This window comes from Varroa destructor, unplaced genomic scaffold (assembly GCF_002443255.2).
Source record: "Varroa destructor unplaced genomic scaffold, Vdes_3.0 BEIS01000005.1, whole genome shotgun sequence".
NCBI classification, from domain to species: Eukaryota; Metazoa; Arthropoda; class Arachnida; order Mesostigmata; family Varroidae; genus Varroa; species Varroa destructor.
In genome coordinates, this window is record NW_019211458.1 from 36,572,535 (window position 1) to 36,593,280 (window position 20,746).

Below are 20,746 nucleotides of genomic sequence, written 5' to 3' on the forward strand. Positions count from 1 at the left end.
AATTGTTACAAGTCAAAGTAAAAATATATCAAGAAAGCCAATAGAACTTAAGGAAAGATATATGATGATGCGCGAACTGGTGCCTCGAGCGAGAATACGAGAGTATCTCCTTGTAGCAGAGTATGCTATTTAGCTTAACATCCAGTGAAGACATTGGTTAAAAATTTCTACTAGTATCAGTAAAAAATTGAATTTGAATTGATTTTTTAACATCAAAATGGCTGAGTACAACGAGTATCATTGCAAAGCTAACGACTATATTCACTCTGTTAAAGCCTTATGGGGCGGACGAAATGCTTAGATAGGCTTCACTTACAAAAACTATAATGGATGATTTTTTCCACACAGACATGCGACTCGGCCTATTTAATGAATAGTCGTTTCGTAGTCAAATTATTTGCTGATATTATTACAAAGCATACTAAAGGTAGGGACCACTTTTTCCAAGAAGAAAACAAAGAGGCCAGACGGTTTAAAAGCTATTGTAAAACACAGCAAAATACATTTATTTTCACCACTTTCCTTTACAAGACGCTCGTAGAAAATCAATTTGGCCTTCCATGAGCGTGACTTTGTATTTTCACAGAAATCACTTTTTTCTCATTATCACTCTAGATTATGTGATATTACTATTTATAACACTTTACCCCGTTAGCAATGCTTACTTGACGTGTACTGCAAACATTTAGCGTAAAATAGCTAAAGGATTAATTGCACTCATGAGCTTCCAGTTGATCACCGCTGTAGGTCTTCCTTAATCCAGCGCAACTGCTGCTCATTATCTAGTCAACTTCGTGTGTGCCTAGTGCAGCTGTGACGACGCAGGTGTGCAAGGCCATCGCCTTCCATCAGACGGCTGACTCCCAGCACGAAACGAAATTTGTCTGTCGATGCCCAGGTTCGAACCTAAACCACAACGTCTCCCTAGGAATAGCGGCAAATACATTACCCAGCAAGCTATCCACCGTCGTTGAACCTTCCTGCGGCAAATTTATGATAGCGTTTGCAGGGGATACACCGAAACAATGACTGAGCATTTAGGGCTACTATAGAGAATTTGATGAGTTAGATAATTAACTAATGTACGAGCAGATTCCTTATTCTTCTAATCGAGTTGCCTTGTGAAGGTTAGGCGACAACTAAAACGAAAAAAGTTTTACGTAAGACTCAATAAAAAACAAACTATACTAGATCTATATTTTGTCGGATGACGCTAAGCTGCTTCATCTATATTCAGCTTACCCAGTAAGCCACTCCCATATCTGCGGCTGGCTTTGTCAGGGAACCCTTAAGGCTTCGGCGACATAGCATAAACGTGACACTCAATTAAACAATTTAATTCGCTGGAACACTGCCTGATACAAAGAGTAAAATATTACAAGAAAACTAATGTACCTAGAGAGGACCGAGCCACGATAGTCTGGTTAAAGCATAGATATCAGGAAAAAGATCACTGGTCATTTGTTGCGCAATTTAGGTTAAAAGAAAAATCATCTTGTGTGCATCATGTGAAATAAGCTCACAACATGCTGGCAAGTACAAGACCTCAAGGCGCAAAACACAATTAAGCTTATTAAGTTAAAGAACAGAATAAACCGTTACGTCATGAGTTATCATTAATGGCTTCGAAGTTAGGAACATTGATCTAATAATCAAGCCCAAGTGGTAATTTCGTCAATGTTGCAAAAAAACTGCTGCCAGTCCGGACATCGACGATACTAAAATCCTTACGAATTGCTCGGGAATAGATAGCCTTTTAAGTATTAAGATTGGTATATCTAGTTTACTCAAGCTTATTTGCGAAGTCAGTGATATGAGTACTGATGATGGAATACTAAACTGTACAATAAAATGAAATCCTAACACCTATTCCAGATCCTGTACAAACTCCATCTTAATAAAGCTTTTTAGGAGAGGTGTGATAGCTCTTGTAGACAAAAGTTGCGATTTCGGTGATTACCGACCATTACCAGTGCCGACTGCTTTAGGCGGATCAATGCAGGAAGTCCTACATAATGAAGTAAGCAAAATGCGTAAGATGCAATGATAACGGTTAGATTTCTTAGGCAAGCCAGAGGAAAAGTAGCAGTAGTAATATTTTCAAGCCCCGAATTAACAAACTGTATTATTCTGGCCTAGACCATATAGACAGAAAATTTATTTACATACGAGTAATTACGACCTGTAGAAACAGCCTAAACTAAGTAGCTCGAGTGTTGCTTGTAGAACCGCCGGTAGACGTCCTTCCGTCACGTACCGTTTTTGGACCCAATGTGACGATGTTAATGCCACCGCAAGCAGCGATCGACTCAAATACAAGCCCGAAGCTTGCATGCTCAGTCTGTAATGCAAACAAATGCAAATGAAAAGTAGGGCGGTGGAATTCGGTATTGTATAGTGAAGAGTTAGAGAGAAGTTACCTCTGATTTAATTAAACTACCCATAAAGAGAAGCTTTTTAGCTTATAGGCTTGCAAATCTTGTACAAGTATTTCCTGAACTAATCTTACACACTAAAATATACCTAAGGTGGGAGAAAAGCTTCAGACTGTTGTTAATCAGTTTCGATGGCCTATTTATAGTTTACCTGCCCTTTAAGACCAAAGGTGACATAACCGGATGAAAAGCTGTTGCCATGTCCCCTCAAGACTATACAGCGTTACAAGTCTGAGTTTATTAATGTTTCATCTCCCAGATCATTGCCAAACAGACTCGTCTATCACATAAATGGTATCTTGCTAAATGAAAGGGGTTAGTTACATGATGTATTAGGATTAAATAAAAACAACTTTGCCCAATGGTATCCGACCCCTTTGATAAAACAATTGCTAAGACGCCATCAAGAAAAATAGTTTACATAACAACTATTTACACAATAATGTTCGAGACTATTCTATCATTTTGGCCAAAGTAAAAAAAGTTTTTCCTTTTGGATAAATAATTTGCCGAGCGGACTTATGCTGAAGCCTTGTAAAGAAATGTATATGCCACTTTTACGCACACTACGAACATCTTGTAAATAGCTTCTTAAACATCCGACGCTGCATAAATCGTATCCATTTACGCTCCTGCTTTCCTTCTTCAGCATATTGATTTAAAAATTCATACTTCGTAGGATGACGATGAATCGATGATTTTCTTCACGCCACACTCAAGGCAAAGCCGCCAGAGACCTTTGTGTCTGGCTTCGTTCAAATGTAGCAAGTTATCAAGACATCAGGCAGACAATCTCAATCGATAATCCTGAGTCTTAAATATATATATTCGTTTTTAATGCACCAGGACTTTTTCGTCTGTTCTTGACCTGCTTGGCCGAATTGGGCTATCGACTTGTCTTTCACAGGATTGCATAAGCAGCTTATGGCTGCTTTATTGCAGGCTCCTAATGCAAGGAAGACGCCCATATACAACATATTATATGTTCTATTTGTAAAGTGGTTTAATATATAAACATACGCATTTCTTGTACAAATGAGCTCCTCGAGGACCAAAATACCTTAGAGATTTTTTTTTACCAACAATTAGTTCATCTATGAGCTATGTGAAATCTCACACGTTAGACTTCGAGTGAATATTTTGTGTTTGCCTAAATATCAAGTCTGTGACACGAAAGTCGTGCAGTTTATATCGTAGCTTTTTCACATCTGCCTTTAGCTCGGAGTTTTCGTCCGTCATTTTCGTGACTGAGATGGCAATACTGCATCATGAGCCGTAAGCGGCATCAAGTGCTACGTTTGATGCAACCAGCAGGTACGGAACGTGCTTCTCATCACGTATTAACAAGGCATGCCAAACTAAAATGATTGGGTATAGTTTAATACATAACATAATAGTTGCCGCTATGACGACCAGGTCCGACAGACTTCGATATACTGTTTTAGTCTTTACAAAGTTTTCTTAAAAGTGTATATTTGGCATACAACATCGAGAATCTTTGCTGATACTTCTCTATCGGCTAAAGGATAGGTAGCGAAAACGTTCCCTGCTTCAGCCGACAATGTTGAAGTTTGCTAGTAATCATTTGTATGTGTATGCGTTTTGCATTCGAACACAATCTAAATATCACATATATCATACGTAGATTTGAGGTAATGCCAGCGTAGTCGTACGTAGATGGAGTGTGCTTTCCCAGGATTTCCCCAAACCATGAAGCAACTGCCACCACTTGCAGAAGTCGTCGCACACCACCTCCAGCAATGAGATTTTTCAAGCCAATCGGCTCCTCCAATTGCGCAACAAGCTGCCCAGTAAACTTGTGCTTCTCTTGACGCATTAAGTTCTCATTCATTTTTCCCACTCAGATTGTCTCTTCCTTCGACTCTGCAAAAAGCATACGATAATTTGTTATTACAAACACTTGCTGAAGTATCGATTTCAGCTAGCTGTTTCTATTAATACGTATTGATTATCAGTCTTATTGTTACTATTTTTTTACACTTCTATAACAGTTGTAGAGTTTAGCAAGCTCGTGATTTTAATAAAGATATAATTACTAAAGATCGAAATTAAGTATCTTTGTGCGTTGCTTGCGTAAGTATCTATTCGAATTCACTTCATGCCCCCTTTATAGAAAAAAAATGGCAAATTTCTTATCTGGGTTAATTGATCTTCACAGCAATCGTTAAATAGGCAATATTCAGGCATGGTGATTATAGCAGTCATCAACGAAGACCTGCGCAACGCATAAGGGACTGTCGCGCGTTCGATTCATAAATGAAAATTTATTTGAATTACTAACATAATCTCGTCGTACAATTACGCTGGACCAGTGTAAATGGCAGTACAATATGCCTATTTATCAGCATCCGGGGAAAATCAAGACTTATTTTGCATTCCCTTCAGCCAGCCAGAGCTGCAGAAGGGAATAAAGAGCAAGACTGATGATAACAAGGTGAAAATAGGGTGCATATAGAGAAGGGCGGAAGAAAGGGGGCCCTTTCGGTGAAAATTGCTCTTGTACAAAGTCTCATTTAAGGCGAGTATAATGAAAACGTATCACGCATATATATTTTAACACCCCCCAAAAAAAACAACAACTTTACAAACTTCCCATTGAAAACCATTGTATCCTACATATATGCTATTTCAAGAAAGCAAAACCAAAACTTAACGCATCCTCTTAATTGTATAATAGATAATTACAGACAGGTTAGTTCTAGTTACTAAGATGGCTGTGTACATAATCAAACATACAATTGCCCTAGGTTCATCTAGTCTAAGTCATAGGCTGCACTCAGCTTTCGATAGGAGTTGATAATTCGCTACTGTGCTGTGCGATACAAAAAAATCAACTAACTTTTTTTGTATCTTTTGCGGCGCTAACATACAGAAGAAAAAGTGGCAAGAAACAAAACAGGCAACCCTTTTTCGAGCGTAAATACATTTTCGTAATTTGTAATAGAGTAATCGTATGAAAAAGCCTAGCTCCCTTGCTTTCTGAATTCATATCAGATTTATCTGAAGAAGTTACAACGTGGACATCCATTCTTACACCTCAGTGTGATACATGTCACTATTTTCGTACAATTTGAAAAGTACATCTTTTTGATACGTGAGCAGCAGACGCTACATAGTTTACACATGCTTTACATAAAACGCTTCCGATGAATACCCAAAGCCAGAGGTGACTAGTCCTACTGAATCGGAGTGGAATTCGCAGGCGCGGAATGTAGCGGCTAACCCAGTATAGTGCTTTTCTATCATTTTTAGCCCAGTTTAGATACGCCACTTCCACTAAAAAGTGTAAAGACAAAAATATGTCGTCCAACTGATCCAAGCTCAGCTCGTATTTAAGCGTATTTTTGGTAAGCGAAGAACTACATAGCTTATGTATATATTTGTTTAGTTAAAAGTATAGATAGGTACCTCTTTCATTTTAAAAGGATAGAGGGAATCTGCCATCGCGGCGCACGATTTCCTGAATGATTTCTTCGTTAAGGGCGATGTCTATACAGAGTTAATCCAGAATTACTTCACCTGCTACTTCATTTCAAAAGAAAGCTTTACTTCACCTGTATACCTGACATCATCTGCAGGATTGCCACTACGGTAGAACCGACAATCTGAAATCATTTTAGATTTATTCATTCAATTTTCATTTTTGTCGGTTGACGTTTACCAACATCGGAGAAGCGAGTGGAGCTATCTGGGTTGTTAATACTCTCGAAGTCCGTCACCCTGATAACCAGGAGCATCGGCCACCATTGGTTCAAATTCCAGGGTCGGCAAATAGTTGCCACGGGATACTGTTATCGTACTGCCCCATAAATGGCATGGAAAAACTACCAAGTTACGAGCCCATAATCGCTGATAAGAGACATGGCATATGGCTAACGCGTACACCTACTAACGTATATCTGCCTTTTGTGGGTTTCGACGAGGGACTGAAAAAGTTCAGTTATGCCTTGGGTACTCTTCAAATATCCTCTGTAGTAACAGACACCACACAGTTCGTATCCGGGCTGATCCAACATATAGGTTACATAGGCTACGAGCCAGCCACAAGTTCAAGAAAGGCAAATTCAATGAATGGCAGTCCATAATTTGTATTAATAAAAGAAAACAATATTGTGTTCGCTCGTAGGCGACGCTTGGAACTAATGCGAGTTAAGCAAAAATGATTTGTTAGTATCAAAGTTTCGATGAGTTTAACACAGTGTATATAACTAATGATGAGCCGTTTGGGTTAGTAACTGAATAAGGTATCTCGATTGTTTTTAATCAGGAAAAAAATCGGTTAAGCCAAAATTACGTAATCGTGGAAATTCTGCTATTACATCTAACATACTTATCATATCTGATGAGCTTTGACAAGAATGAATGTTCTCGTTCGAAATATCTTACAGAATTAAATAAATAAAAAAAGCTACCTTTTGTAGATCCCCACCATTTTACGTCATGTTCGCGCCTGATCTAGGTGGCAACATGTACACGAAATTCTCAAAGCAATTCTTTCACTTTTACTTTTACTACAGTGGTGACACACTACGAAAAAGATCTATCTTCAATGACCTGACTGAAACCGATAAATTCAAAATCCTATTTAAGGTCTTTGTTGAGACGACACTGATTTTCAGTTTTTTGTATCAATTTCGAAAACTTGCTTGCGTAAAATAATACCTGCTTTGTTATAATATGCTTGATGGGATAGCGTATCCAATAATTCTCGGAAGAACAGGGTCTCTTTAAGTTCAAAGGGCACATGCGAGCCGTCTCGTACGCTCAAATTTCTTGAAACGTTAACAAATTAAGTATTTATAGTAAATAAGTAAGTAAACAATTAAGTATTTGCTAATTTTATCGTTCTTATATCGTGTCCATCAACGTCATATCTCGACGACCTCAAATACACGCCGTTCACTAGACTAATTATAGAATTGGTAGACAAGCTTCCTATTTCTAAATAATGCCATATTACATATGTTTACATATGTGAAAAACAAGCGACAATTTTAAGGAGAACGATTCAAAGACATAAACGTTTTTATTTACTTCTACATTATTTCATAGATATTCACTATGCACTAAACTGAATTTATATTTTACACATTCATAAAAATTACAAATTAAAAAAACTAGCCAGTAATTCAGGTGCGGACATCGCATCGAAGACAGTGTATTCCAGTTCTCGACTGATTGCGGTTTCGCCAACCAACCTTCCCGTTTTTCGCCATTCCTAATTTAGCAAAGGTCGCGATTTACATGAAAGGGAGCAAAAAAAAAATAAACAAAAACACTACTACATGTATCAGAGGCATCAATATCAAAACGTAACTTGCAGAAATAGAACGCAAAGGGCACGAATAGGACAAGCTATTCCAGCACACTAAGAGAAACCTCTATTGATGGTCATCACAGAGGTTTGAATGTCTAGATTCACTGCCATGTAGCATTTGTGGAGATGAAGGTTGGTTAAGTTAATTCCAACATAAATTAATTGACTTGTCATACTAACGACATGTTAAACATGGTAAATACAATAAACGGAGCACACTTACTATTTTTAGCTTTCGACGCCGAGCAAAGACTATTTTCCAGAAATAGGAGAATGAGACGTGCCAGGGCGTCTTGCGGTGGAGCAATCTGTTGTCGACAACGGTCTCACATCATCGTATGTATAAGGATCAACTGCTGCTCGACTAGATTTTATGGTTCTCCGCAAGTGTCGTACACTACGCTGCTCGAATAAACCAACAATTTTTGAATGTCATAATTGTCCAAAGTACGTTAGCGACCCATAAAAACTAATTATCTTTACCCTGACTACACTGAAGCTTTTGCGTAGTTGATAAAACTTCCGAGACAAGGCACTGGGCTATACTATAATCGTTTTGCTTTTCGTAGGGGTTTGCTGTTCAAACATAAATCAACTGTTTATTTACACAAAAATTTAAGACCGAAAGACGAAATAGTAGCACAGTATTTTACGTGTAGCATTGACACATTTATCCATTATTTTGTACCTGCTTTAGTTTTAAAAGTTCTAGTTTTTGTGCAATATGTCGTTCCAAGACGCCAATCCTGCGGTACAGTTCATCAGCCTTGGCGGCGACATTTTCGCAAAGGTCACAACTCTCAACGCCTTCGCTAACTTCTTTTTCTGCTGTTTCCGTGACAACAGGAAAACGTTCAAGAACGCAAGACGCGTTCGAGTCTGACACTTCCGCTTTTCCGGCTTTGCTCACTTTTTCGCAACTAAAGACAATAAACAGGATTTGATTGCGACAAATCGTTTCTCGTACGTCGTTTATTACAACTTTATTGCGCATCTACAATTTCAACTGCCTCAAGTATTAGATAAAGTTAATTGGTCAAGGGAATCATCAAGTAAGTTAAATAAGCACTTTTCCGAGGTTGAAGTCAACGTTTGGCTGATCGAGGAGAATCATAGGTTTTTAAACTCCAACAATACATACCTTTTTTTAAGAAATAGGTGATCACCATGAAGCACGAAAATTTTCTGCGGACTTTTTGTAAAAAGATCAATAATTTCCTTTTTCGACCATACGCCTTCGTTTAAGCTTTCTATCATCATGCGCACCTAAACCAATTAATACAAACGTTATCTACGAGAACAACTTAATACCTTAGCAAATAATAGCTCTTTATATAAATTTTATTGATTAACATAACATAACAGTGTATATATATACACGCAATATATGTTACACGCGAACTCGGCAGACTTCGAAATTGGATAACTTTCGAACTATACGCCGTTAGCTAACATGATTATAAATGGAATAAATAAGTACTCCAGTTTCAACCTGTGAGTAAGAATCGGTTGAAATTATTGCAGAAAAAAAATAATTTTTCCCAAATTAACATTCGGTGTGCTTGTTCATCAAAGATCACAATGCTGTTGAAATTCCTCAAAAAGCAATGAAGACAATAGGCATGAAAGTTTTAAACGAAAACACAGTATGCGAATGGTACAAACGTTTCAAGGGTGGGAATTATAATGTCGAATACCAGCGAGGTCATGATCACATGTTGGAATTCAAAAGGCAAAAACAACAGAGAAGACTTTTCACGGAAGCATAACTTAAGTATGAGGGCTCCATCAACCAAAATTAACATTTTGGATGTAACGCGTTACAAAATAACAAACGTATAAAATAACAGTACTGAATAAAAATGGGTTTAGTATTGGTTAAAGTTAGCTTAAAATCATACCTCTTTGATGCTAACACTGTTGGAGGCGGATAGAGAAATCGACTCCTGCATCATTGAGCATAATTTAGCAGGATTGCCGAGCATTTTGTAACTGTAATTTACCCACGTGCATATGACATAGATAAATGAAATGATACGAATTTAAAAATTCATCGTAGCCTAAGCTGGTTTTCTTCAGTGAGAACAGATTATTAATAACAACAGACTTCGCAGACAACACTAACAATTTGCATTGATAAAACAAAGTACTACAATTTGAACAAATATACAAATGTACGGAATAAATGTATACAGGTAAACAACGTTTACATCTAACTCTTGGATCCCGCCGAATGCCGAATCTGTGGATCCTAAACCGAAACAACGGTGCCTTAATTGTTTATATCGTGGCTATACAAATGAGCCCCTTTGGCATTCAGATTCAATGATCTAGCTTATTTTGCAATGAATCGAATTTGTGTGCAATATGACAAAAACTGAAAGTACTTCGAAATATATTGTAATAATAAATATAGCTGGACCTTAATAAATAAAATTTTATTGAGTATCAATTGTGCTCTAGTCGATAGTATATTTTTTTGAGTGCAATATGAGGTCAAGGTCTACGACTCAGAGGCTAAGTCCACTGTGTTTACGGTATTAATAAGGCCTAAATAAAATTTAAAACAATATAAATACAAGAGAGCAATTATGTACGGACATTGCGTTAGTATTAATGTATCTAATAGAACTGAATTTACGTTTTGAGTTTTACACCCTAAACTGTTACACATTGCATTAAGGATGGCTGACTTTCGATATTTCACGCTGTTCTATCGGACTGCTTTAAAAATCAGTCGTTACTAAGAGGAATGATAGTATCTGTTATCTTCTAATTTACAATTGTACTAACACTGATATTATTGTAGTCTTCAAGTCAACACGTTCTGTACCCAGTAATGTATGCGTGTTTCTTGTTAATTCTGGTCTTGTCAATTTTTTCGTTATAGTGCATTTTCCAGTGTTTTTATGGTGGTTTACCCTTATTGGGTTTTTATGGTGGAAGTTGGTCAGCATGCCATTCTAGAGAGGCCTCTATGAATAGATGCACGTTGTTACTTACAGCTGAGATTAACTGAGTTACTGATCACGTTTATTGTCTGAAAGTTACTTTTATTTATCTTAAAGCTGTAGTGGTTTCATCACGAGTACTAACCTGCTCTTTTCTGCCATCGTTCGAGCACAATCTGCAAAAAAATCAAAGATTCCCCGATATATTGCTCTCCACCTGGATCAAGAAAGAACATCAACTGATAACTTTCCAAACTGCCCTTTCTATAGTACAGTTTGTTTCTAGCCCTAAGAAATTGTAACAAAAATGCTTTGAAGCGTAGTACAGAAAATGTCGCTAACGGTCATAATACCACGTCGACTTTCTTTTTAACACAAAAATATAGTCAGCATGGTTGCATTCGCCTTAATGATCATGCCAGCTATTTCGAATTTTCTACTCACGAAATATTGTTTAGACTATCCTTACTTTAGGAATTTTATTTTTGAAGAAAACGAAAAGGTAAATGTTGTGTTCACAAGGTGATTTCTAGAGTTAAGATTCACTGCTATAACTAAAACGCCCAGCAGCGATACGATCTACACACACAATACCCTCACACAATACAGTCTCCTTTCGCACTTCTAAGATTAGATAGAGAATTTGTTTTAGTTGTTCTTTTGTATTTTACTCGGATTGTAACTGTTTCCGTTTGATCGCCACTTCTTTTGAATTCTTCTACGGTTTATCTTCTCTTGCCACCCGGTCCAAATTAGCAAATAAATCATTTTGCCTTAAAAGCTCTATTTCAAACGAACGAAGTGACAAGCACAAACCTCCTACAAAACATTAAATGCAGACACACGATAAACAAACTTCCGTTGAATTACGCTCATTCCCTCAGATTTTTCTGTCTAGTGCCGGGCGTTTGACTGTTGTAGAAAGGGGAACTCGTACAACAAATGGGAAAGCATATTAGCGGCAAGGGTAGATGACCGGTAATATTTAATTCGTTTCACTGGGCAATTCAGGCTGACGAAAAATAGATTCGTCCGTTCTAGATTGCGAGCGAAGTGTATATATATATATATATATACTTTTTTGCTATAAGTGTAGGCAAGAGTTCATACCTAAGTCTAACAATATTTTCGATTTGATGTTTCCTATATTCCTGGAAAATAGGTAATTATATTTAACACATTATTAATATAAGGCCATAATTCAAAGCTTGGAACCAAAGGAGTTCTGATTCGAACCTGTCATACGAGTATACACATCTTAGCCTAGTATAGGAGGTTATGCCAATAATGATAATAAGTACTTTCGTTGCATATCTATTTAAAATAGAAGGACGACGCCACAGAATATGTAGGAACACCTGTTTGAGTCCTTTATTCATCTGCGACAGCTAAGCTATACCAATTCATATATGTAACAAAATTAACCTCCCTTGCAGTAAACTCGTGCTTGCGAGAGATGATTATACGTCAGCTTGTGAAAGGCTAACTGGTTCATGAATAACGGAACCATAGATAGTCTTCGCCTCTCTGATGATTCACCAGTGCATTTTTCCCTTTACTGTATGGAATTTTTTTTTTTATAGATATATGGCTCGATCTAAGACTGGAGTATATACAACGTGCAGCACTTAAATCACTGCAAAAAATTTTGCCTCCGGGAAACGATACTGGTTCATTATTATTACGCCGCTTTTAAGCTTTGTCAAATGGTTGGAACCACGCCGCCTTGACGTGGATCCCACGAATGACCAAAGTCGTCAGGCTCGTTGTAGATATTATCCTGTATCCAAAGGCGGTCCGAGGACGAGTATCTGAAAGGTATTTTGTTTGTGAAAAATAGAACACTTATCTAGAATAATCAAACGTACAAGCTCCGATTAACCATTATAGTACAATTACATACACACATAGTAGTTATACACATACTATACAGTCTAGGCTAATGAAGAAAGTTATAATGATAATAATATTTGTTATTATTATTACAGCGGGTCGATTTTAGATAGCATCTCCACTTTTTCGTCGGAGGAAATTAATGGTATATAACTTGTTTTATGTCTAACGCTAAACTCTTCTTCGTATGTAATAGCCATAAACTTTATTTACTTCCGATTGGTTAACTGAATATAAATAAGAAGTACATGAGCTTTTAAAATCATTCTTACTCTTGTGGCGGCAAATCGAATGGTACAACAACCTGATCCGTGCTAATGGGCCTATTAGGCACATACAAAATACCGCACTCGTATGAAAGTGGCGCTTTCGTTTGCAGATTACCCCAAGCTGCTTTCGACAGATTGGCAGAGCTCATCAAAAACCAGAACGTTCGCTGATAATCCGGCGATGTTCGTATATAAAACTTAACATGAGGCGCCGCTCTGGACCTGCCCACTTGATCCGCTTTCCATCGATGAAGCCATTTGGACAGCCATCGTTGTTTCATATGAACCTATGCGAGCGAAACATTGAGGCTTGAACAATAAATGCTAATAGAGTCGAAATAAGGTCACTGTGCCTTTCGCTCTCTTTTCTCTCTCTCCCTCTCTCTCTCGACAGAGAGAGAGGGGGAGATAGAGAAAGAGAGAGAGAAATTACACATACACTAGAGTTGTCCCTATTTGTTCAAATTTGAGAGCAAACGCTATTTTAGAATGACATGTGGAAAGATGAAGATATCAAAATGAAAGTCACTTCAGACTAAAGAATTTGTAGAGGTCGTTCTCAACGCAGTTTTTAATTCCTACCTTTCCGGAGTAAGGTAAACTCCGTCCTGCCTCATAGCCTTCGAAGCTCTTACGGACTTCTTCGATAGTCGGATACAACGCCTATAGCCAGGAGAATACTTAGCGTGTGTTATCTTCAGCTCAAAAGAGGACAATATATTTTATGGCAAAACGTTCATACCTAGATATATCGGCTAACCGCTCCAGAAAAATGAATATTAGCTATGATAATACGTGGCGGTCAAACGTAAAAATATACAATATGTCAAATATTATTTTATGAAATACAAATCCTCTAAAGATATGAAATACAATCCTCCCCCAGGCCTAAAAAAGCGAACGTCACTTGCCAAGCTGTTATTGTGTAACAAATAAAGGAAATTATTTAATTTTAACGTCGTTTAGAGTGCGTATATATATACATATATGTATATAGTAAAGCTTTAGGTTGAATTAAACTTGCTTGTATGTTGTTCACGGTAACATCAGTGATATTTGTGCCTTTCTGAGTAGTTCGGTTGTTAGCCAAGAGTGCACGACCGAAGGTTGGTCTCAGCCAAGCTGGGTAGACGTCAAGGATCAACATTCAGGAAACACAGTCAGACAATAAGACGATATAGCAATCGAATCCTTAATAAAAAGTTCGTTCTACGGTTGGATATACAGTTCGAGTCAGACATTTTCACATGCCTCAGCTCTGGCTCTACTCATCGTTATATTATAATTGTGCATTAGTCGAAGAGCGATTTTACATACAGAGCGATAATAAGAAGCACATTGAGAAAAGGAACAGCTAAAAAGGCGTCGTGAAATTCATCTAGCGCTGGCTACACAAATAAAATGAGGTGCACACAAAATAAATGCAGACAGCCCATATTTTGAAACGGCCTGTGCGCTTACCGGTGTCGTCTTGTCCAAGGGTACCGATACTGGAAAAACAGAACGTGACAGGATTCTCCTTGGAGAGCGGAGGAACATTCTTAGTTAGAATAGAATCCACTGTCACTAGCCCGCTCTTGATCGAATTTGGTGTAGATCCTAAAATAAGGCAGGTTTTGTAGCATCATTCACGGTTTTCACTAGAGATTACTACTGAATAATTTGATACAGCTTTAAAAAGAGTATTTGCATCAAGTAAGTCATATTAATGCATTGTGTATAAAATATATGTGTCGCAGATATGATTATTCATTTCGATTTTTCTAAAAATAGAAACTACGGCGTAGATAAAATAGGTTATACCGATGAAGTAGCAGTTATCGATAAGCGAAAAATCATAGTCAGCATAACTTTCTGCTAGTTCAAGCAACTTTTTCTTCTGGTATGAACGCAGATATGTGCATAATGCCGATCGAAATCCTGGAATACACATTGACACTCCGGTAAATGTGTGTTAAGACGTTTTACCAATGTACTGAAGCATAGTACGATATCTGGTGACCTGTAGACTTGCGATACTATTTAGTTTCAATGACGACTGAACAAAGGAGAAAGCAGTGTCTCTAGCTTGCAGAATAAAACTATATATATATACATATATATCGCAAAAAATGTTTATGAAATTCAATAAGTTAAAGCATCCGATTCAACTAGTAGATATATTAGTGTACAAGTAATCGCTGCAGCCTTATAACCGTAACTAGTCAAATTTATTTATTGTTTTTATTTTACTCCCATTTCTTTCACACGATTGTAGGTTGACGCTTTTCATTCTAGTTCTTTGTGGGCCAACAGCTGACTTGGAAATTTTCTTTTTGCCATACCAACCTGTGTCTGAATCCTGTCCTTTCTTGGGCTGGGAAGATTTTTTCAGGAGCGGACTGACCCACAACATTTGGCTTTTTTTACCCCAGTCGGGCCCGTAGAGATTAGCTGTAGTTACGATGAGCCGCAGGTGACCTTTATACTTCAGCGAAATCATTTTGCTGTGGTGAGTGCCAAAGCGCGATAGTTCAATAGGCAGTAAAGCCACGTTCCGAAATACCTACAAACCGAGATTACACAACGGAGAAAAGAAATCACTACAAAAAATTAGCATTAAAAACGAGTATTGTCGGAAAGGAGCAGACAATATGAGCACAAAAACGATCGACGTGCAACCCCCCATCAAAAACGATGTCTCCGGACAAAACGGGTACCATGCGCATAATCATCTAGAAACTGAATAATTTTCTGCGTTATGCTCTAATCTAAACAAAGTCATTCAAATATTACGTCCGGGATACCACTGGACGTAGACCAAAAAGGATTGAATATTTTCTTTTTTCGTTATCAACTATTTCACTCATTGTTATATTGGTGCAACAAGTAAACAGAAGTATAACTATCAAACTTACAAAGAACGACGACAAGTAGTTTGGCAACAAAAGATTTTTGACAAAGCCACTTATTGACAAGATTTGCAAATATGACGACTCGTATTAATCGCTAGTATATAATCACATTTTTCTTCATTCTTCATAACTATATGCCTACAACAACAGTGGAAATAATAGTTTGGTTAAGGGCGTAATACCTGTCTCTGGGCTATTAAAAGCTTAAGAAGGTCGTCACTTTGTTGCACTACGAGTAGCATAGGGATTTGTCGGTACTCTGGCGGATACTGCTCCAACAGCCACTCCATATCGTAGACATAGCTAAGCATTGATACGAAATTGTACATCATAGTTAGTATCCATTGGATTGAATTAAACTATTAACCAACCATCTGCACATAAAAAGCCTGCTCACTGACCTTCGTGCCAAACGTGACCAGCTTTAACACTTCAACATTTATAAAAGCTGAGTCAAAATTTTTTTTTTTTTGAAACATCACATGTACACATAATAGCGACACAAGTATATGTACGATATACATACATAAAGTTACCTGAAGTGCACAGCTGACTCAAGTTGGTCGCTCACATCCTCATGAAGTATTTGCTTCAAAGATCGAGTAAAAGTATCCGAATTAAATTTGCTTTGAAGGCCTTCGCACTTCGTAAGATAGAAGCCACGTAGCCGCGAGTCATGTGAATTTTCCAGAAGATGTTCTGAGCTTGTGCGATAACACATAAATCCATACGGACATGGTTTTGTGCCTTTAAATAAAATGATTTTATTTCTCCTATAACATTTTCCTCAGTTGATTTTCATGTTTACCCACTTTAGAAGCTTTCTATCAATTGGTCTAGATAGACCGCTTAGGCTCCCCGAACAGAAATTTTGAGCTTTAAAGCGTATGCGCCACGAAGTAGAATGTTCGCATAACCTCTTAGGAACCATTTTTCTGCATCAAGATAAAATTTCTACGTAAGCAATAGTACAGTGAATACCTGAGCTCTCGAAATTATGATCAGAGCCAACTGCAGAATGCGATGCCGGTTCCCCTTTCGATGGGCAGTTCAAATGGTTTACCGAATACTCGGGTGGGAATTCCTGTAAGCGTCTTTGTATTTTTCTACATTTTTCTTCATTTTTCTCTAAGTCGTTCTCCTCCACGGACGTTTTCGTCAAACCCTGATCTTTCCTGGATGATTTTGTGAAGACGAAGCAATGGCTGGATCCTAAAGCTGGACCATTAACGGAAACTGGCCTATATGAGCAACATACAACTTCGGCTGTTTTGTTTGAGGACACAAAACTTGTGTTTAACTTTGACGATGAAGGAGCGGTAGATAACGGCTTCTGATGTGGGATCCGTTCAATTTGTGGCTTTTTCCTTGGAGAGGCAAAGGTGTCGGGTTTAAGCTTCACGGGCGAAATCTTTGAGACAGCTGAAGCAGACCGTTCGAGAATTGAGACAAAATATAAATAAGTAAAATTGATATGACCGTAACTCCTGCATTAATATTTTCTAGAACGAAAGCTAGGCTCTTTCCTAAGATTTTGTGATTTCTTATAGGTAATTATAGCTTCCCGTTATGTACAACAGGAGTTGCCGCAAAATCTTCCGTGTAATTAGCGTTTCCTGTAAAAAAGCATAAATTGTAGCGTCCGGAGAAAATTATACCAAACAATTTTTTACACTGGTTCGTGGTATTTTTTCGCATTATAATATAATTTTTGCGCGTCAAATGCCGCTAGCCTCAAAGAACTTTGTGTCGGCCTTATTTTTTGCAAAACCAGAAAATTCTCCGTAGTAATATTCACCTCTGTACGTCAATTCCTTGGTAATGACCTTTTAGAATAACCTGTACGCATATAATGTGCGAAATATATAATGCGATTTCTATATAGTTTCTATATAGTTGTAGCAGCTGTCTGGTAAATGTTATATATCCTTAAGACAGGGCATATGTACATCTGTAAGGTCCATTTTAAACAGGTTCGCTGACGCAAGCCTGTCTATATAGGGTTATTTAAGAGAAATTTCACTTACGAGCGCTGTCATTTTTGGTAGAATCTTTTGTCGAATTTTTATCTGGTGACTCTGCTTGTCGGCTTTTTTTCGGCACATTAGATACGATTTCCACATCACTGTCATCACTATCTGAAATTTCGTGTACTTTTCTTGGACCCGCCATAATTTCCGTTAGTGCTCTATTTCGAGCCAATAGCAGCATTCACAGTAGTCACGTGGCTTCATCTAAGTAAAGGAGAATATCACTTTAGTAAGACGTTAATCGCGTGACATCCTGTTTTGTCAGTAAAATCATAAGTATGATGGATTTTCTCATTATCGTCTTTTTACGATCATTTAGCTGGCTTAAATAAATAAACCGGCTTGGAGTTCGAACATGGCTGAATTATTGATGTTTCTATATTTGTAGCAGACGATCTGTCGCGACGTGTGTTGACCGCGCAAATGTGACCGGTGTTACGACGAGCGGAGAGGTGACTGAACGAGCGGTGGACAAGAAACCCGAATAGATCTTTTTTATATTTTACATTAGTAGTTTCATAGGTAACGATTTTATCTACCATGATATTACTTTTTTTTTAGCTTGAGTCACAAATCTGTTTTACAGTGCTGGATTACTGAGACTACTTCTATTCAGGGTATCTCTTATTTCTGCTTATTGGTTGAGAACAGTTATTTTACCGTCGCCTCCTATACAAACTTTAAAATCAGCCATTAATGAAAATTAGCGAATCCTTGGTACAAAGAAGCTAAAACACAAACTAGTTAATTTGCAATGGTTTCAAATAATCAATTTCAGTTGAATCTGCGACGCCGCGAGAATAACAATTTCGATACACTTTAAAGCAATTTCACTTAGAAACAAAACACTATTTATTAGCCAGTTAATTATTGTTTCATAATAGGAGGTAATATGGGTGCCGTTCGCTACTTTAGTAACAAATTTCATAGCAAAGTAAAATCTCAAAAGACTTGATGAAAGCCGTTCGAAAAATATAATTTTGGACCTCATATAATTGTAAACAGGTACCACTTTACCTATTCTGGGGTTTAAGTTGACATTTACATACTTATTATATATATATATAAATCATCAAATTTTGAGCTTCAAGGTGTAATTTTCAATTCTGACGACAAGAACGATCTATTGGAGTATAAACAATCAACGACTAGCTTTTGTTCGGCAAGCTAAAGCTGAATAAGATCAGTCTCTAAGTTCTTTTATCGGATAGTCGAAAGATTGAGGTTACAACTAAATCAGGCAAGTAAATTGTTATGATGAAAAAGAAAATTGGCGAGGTTGGCAAGCGCTTTACTCAAGAGTTGCGCGTTTCCGGCTAAAAGAATGATTTATGATGAGTAGTTGCCAAGTAATTTCAAGGTTCGAAGTTCACAAGTATATGTTTACAGCGATCGAAACTATTTTTTGACTTCTTTCCTTTTGTTTCGCGGATCGCGTGTTTTTTCAAGTAGCTTCGTTTTGTTAGCGCGCTAATAAAAGAATGTCTGGTCTTGACGTTTTCAATGATGACGAAACTTTAGACTTAATTTTTCATAGAAAAGTGTTTCAAAAAGAGATTCTTTATTTCCAGGAATAATGAGTTAATGTACGCAGCACAGCTTTATTATTTTTAAAATGTTTTAAACCTTTCTCATCCTGTAAGTCCTGTGACAGTGACCACGGACGAGACCATCATTCCTTTTACGGTTTTTTCGACCGTCAGGGAATCGCACATTATACATTTGTAGACATCTAAGTCTTTATTAAAAAAAAACCTTCCGGACGTAACGTCCTACGACTCTTTCCTATTGCCAAAACTAAAAAAGTCTGGAAAAGTGTTTCGATGCGATAAGAAAAAATGATGGAAAAATCGCTAGCTGAGCTGAGGGCTATTCCAGAAATCTGGCGTCCTGGCCTGGGAAAAAAATGTGGTGTGAGTGTATTGCATTCGGCAGGAACTGCTTCAAAGAAAACAGCTCGAATGGGGACGATTCGCTGATTAGTCCGTAATCTGGAACAAACGATTAATTCGTTTTTGACAAAAATATTTTCCTCGGTGATTTAATCTTTCCTTGGATCAATGTACAGTATATAATACGAAATTTGACAAACACGGTTTTTAAAAGTGCTGTAATTGGTTTTTATTCTCTATAACTGTTGTATTTAGATTTAGACACTTCTTTGGGGTTATAAATAATAAACTTTATTACTTCAATAACATAGCCAAACACCGTAGCAAACATTGTCATTGAACATTTTTTATCCGTCTCATTTTTTACCCAAAAAGTTACTGCTGTGATACTATTGCTGTTGTATTGTTTTTTTTCCATACTCTTGCGCTCTTACGTAATCATAGTGGTACCAATATAGATTTCTTTCTCTGACAGTCGCCGTTGATTTTTTATGAGGGTATTCCTTGTTTTCATCCCAACCATCTACCATTATATATTAATTCATTTTTGTATGTATTTTTTTAGCTATATTTACTCTTCATATCCATTATCTCATTTCTCTTCAATCGTATTATAATAATGATTGAAGCTATTATCATTTTTCATTCATATAAATTGCTACAAACTGTCCCTTGCGTTGAAACTGCAATTTGAATTGCAATCCGTTTCCTTTACTGTATGACCCGCGATGATCGGTCTGTCGTACTTTGTCTCTCGGTGTAGTAACAATCCTCGTTAGCGTATAAATGTCTATCAATTTCGGATTATTGTGCTTGTCGAAGAACTATATTCGGCCATTATCACGGGTGCTTGTTTCTATTTTTGCGCACCACTACAACTGTCGTCTTCGTCTTTAGAACGTTTGCTGTGAGCTGTTGCGTGGATATTGATCAGCTTATATTTTTGTGTGTTCATGCCTGTGTCCTAAAAGCTTAACTTAGTGTTCCTACTCGGCTCTAATTTTTCAACAGTCAGACAGACAACGAACAAACCAAATCCAAGAC

The 20,746-nt window shown here is 37.4% G+C and overlaps 2 protein-coding genes across 14 annotated transcripts; both read right to left on the minus strand.

Moving 5' to 3' along the window:
• Positions 1-471: 471 nt before the first annotated feature.
• Positions 472-11,590, minus strand: LOC111251550 (uncharacterized). 13 transcript variants are annotated; one of them, XR_015328642.1, is made up of 11 exons: positions 11,541-11,590; positions 10,870-10,941; positions 9,675-9,765; positions 8,915-9,039; positions 8,462-8,693; positions 7,997-8,175; positions 7,579-7,674; positions 7,119-7,228; positions 4,077-4,319; positions 2,258-2,341; positions 472-1,139 (listed from the first exon to the last, which is right to left on the minus strand). XR_015328642.1 is itself a non-coding variant. In XM_086990435.1 (7 exons), the coding sequence occupies exons 1-6, from the start codon at positions 11,552-11,554 to the stop codon at positions 8,026-8,028; spliced, it is 684 nt and encodes a 227-aa protein (XP_086846561.1). In that variant the 5' UTR covers positions 11,555-11,590; the 3' UTR covers positions 7,449-7,674; positions 7,997-8,025. The 13 variants fall into 13 exon arrangements, 8 of the variants coding, with proteins under 8 accessions (XP_086846561.1, XP_086846567.1, XP_086846564.1 ...); XR_015328640.1 differs by having other exon boundaries at positions 2,170-2,341; XR_015328638.1 differs by having other exon boundaries at positions 472-2,341.
• Positions 11,591-12,069: 479 nt separating this feature from the next.
• gkt (tyrosyl-DNA phosphodiesterase glaikit) lies at positions 12,070-18,194 on the minus strand. Its single transcript, XM_022808881.2, has 11 exons — positions 17,808-18,194; positions 16,762-17,202; positions 16,317-16,527; positions 15,963-16,083; positions 15,215-15,431; positions 14,690-14,806; positions 14,348-14,485; positions 13,911-14,008; positions 13,469-13,549; positions 12,890-13,173; positions 12,070-12,535 (listed from the first exon to the last, which is right to left on the minus strand). Exons 1-11 carry the CDS (start codon positions 17,989-17,991, stop codon positions 12,427-12,429), a joined length of 2,001 nt encoding a protein of 666 aa, XP_022664616.1. The 5' UTR covers positions 17,992-18,194; the 3' UTR covers positions 12,070-12,426.
• Positions 18,195-20,746: the final 2,552 nt, after the last annotated feature.

Bases quoted from the DNA above. Each gene is read 5' to 3' on its own strand.
- gkt (XM_022808881.2), bottom strand. From the start codon at position 17,991: ATGCTGCTATTGGCTCGAAATAGAGCACTAACGGAAATTATGGCGGGT. The intron at 14,009-14,347 runs GTAAGCGCACAG...ACGTCTACCCAG, and splicing joins CCTTGGACAAGACGACACCG to CTTGGCTGAGACCAACCTTC. The intron at 12,536-12,889 runs GTAAGAATGATT...AATACCTTTCAG, and splicing joins TTCGATTTGCCGCCACAAGA to ATACTCGTCCTCGGACCGCC.
- LOC111251550 (XM_086990435.1), bottom strand. The intron at 9,766-10,869 runs GTTAGTACTCGT...GGTAAATTACAG, and splicing joins ACGATGGCAGAAAAGAGCAG to TTACAAAATGCTCGGCAATC. The intron at 9,040-9,674 runs GTATGATTTTAA...TAATTGGTTTAG, and splicing joins ACAGTGTTAGCATCAAAGAG to GTGCGCATGATGATAGAAAG.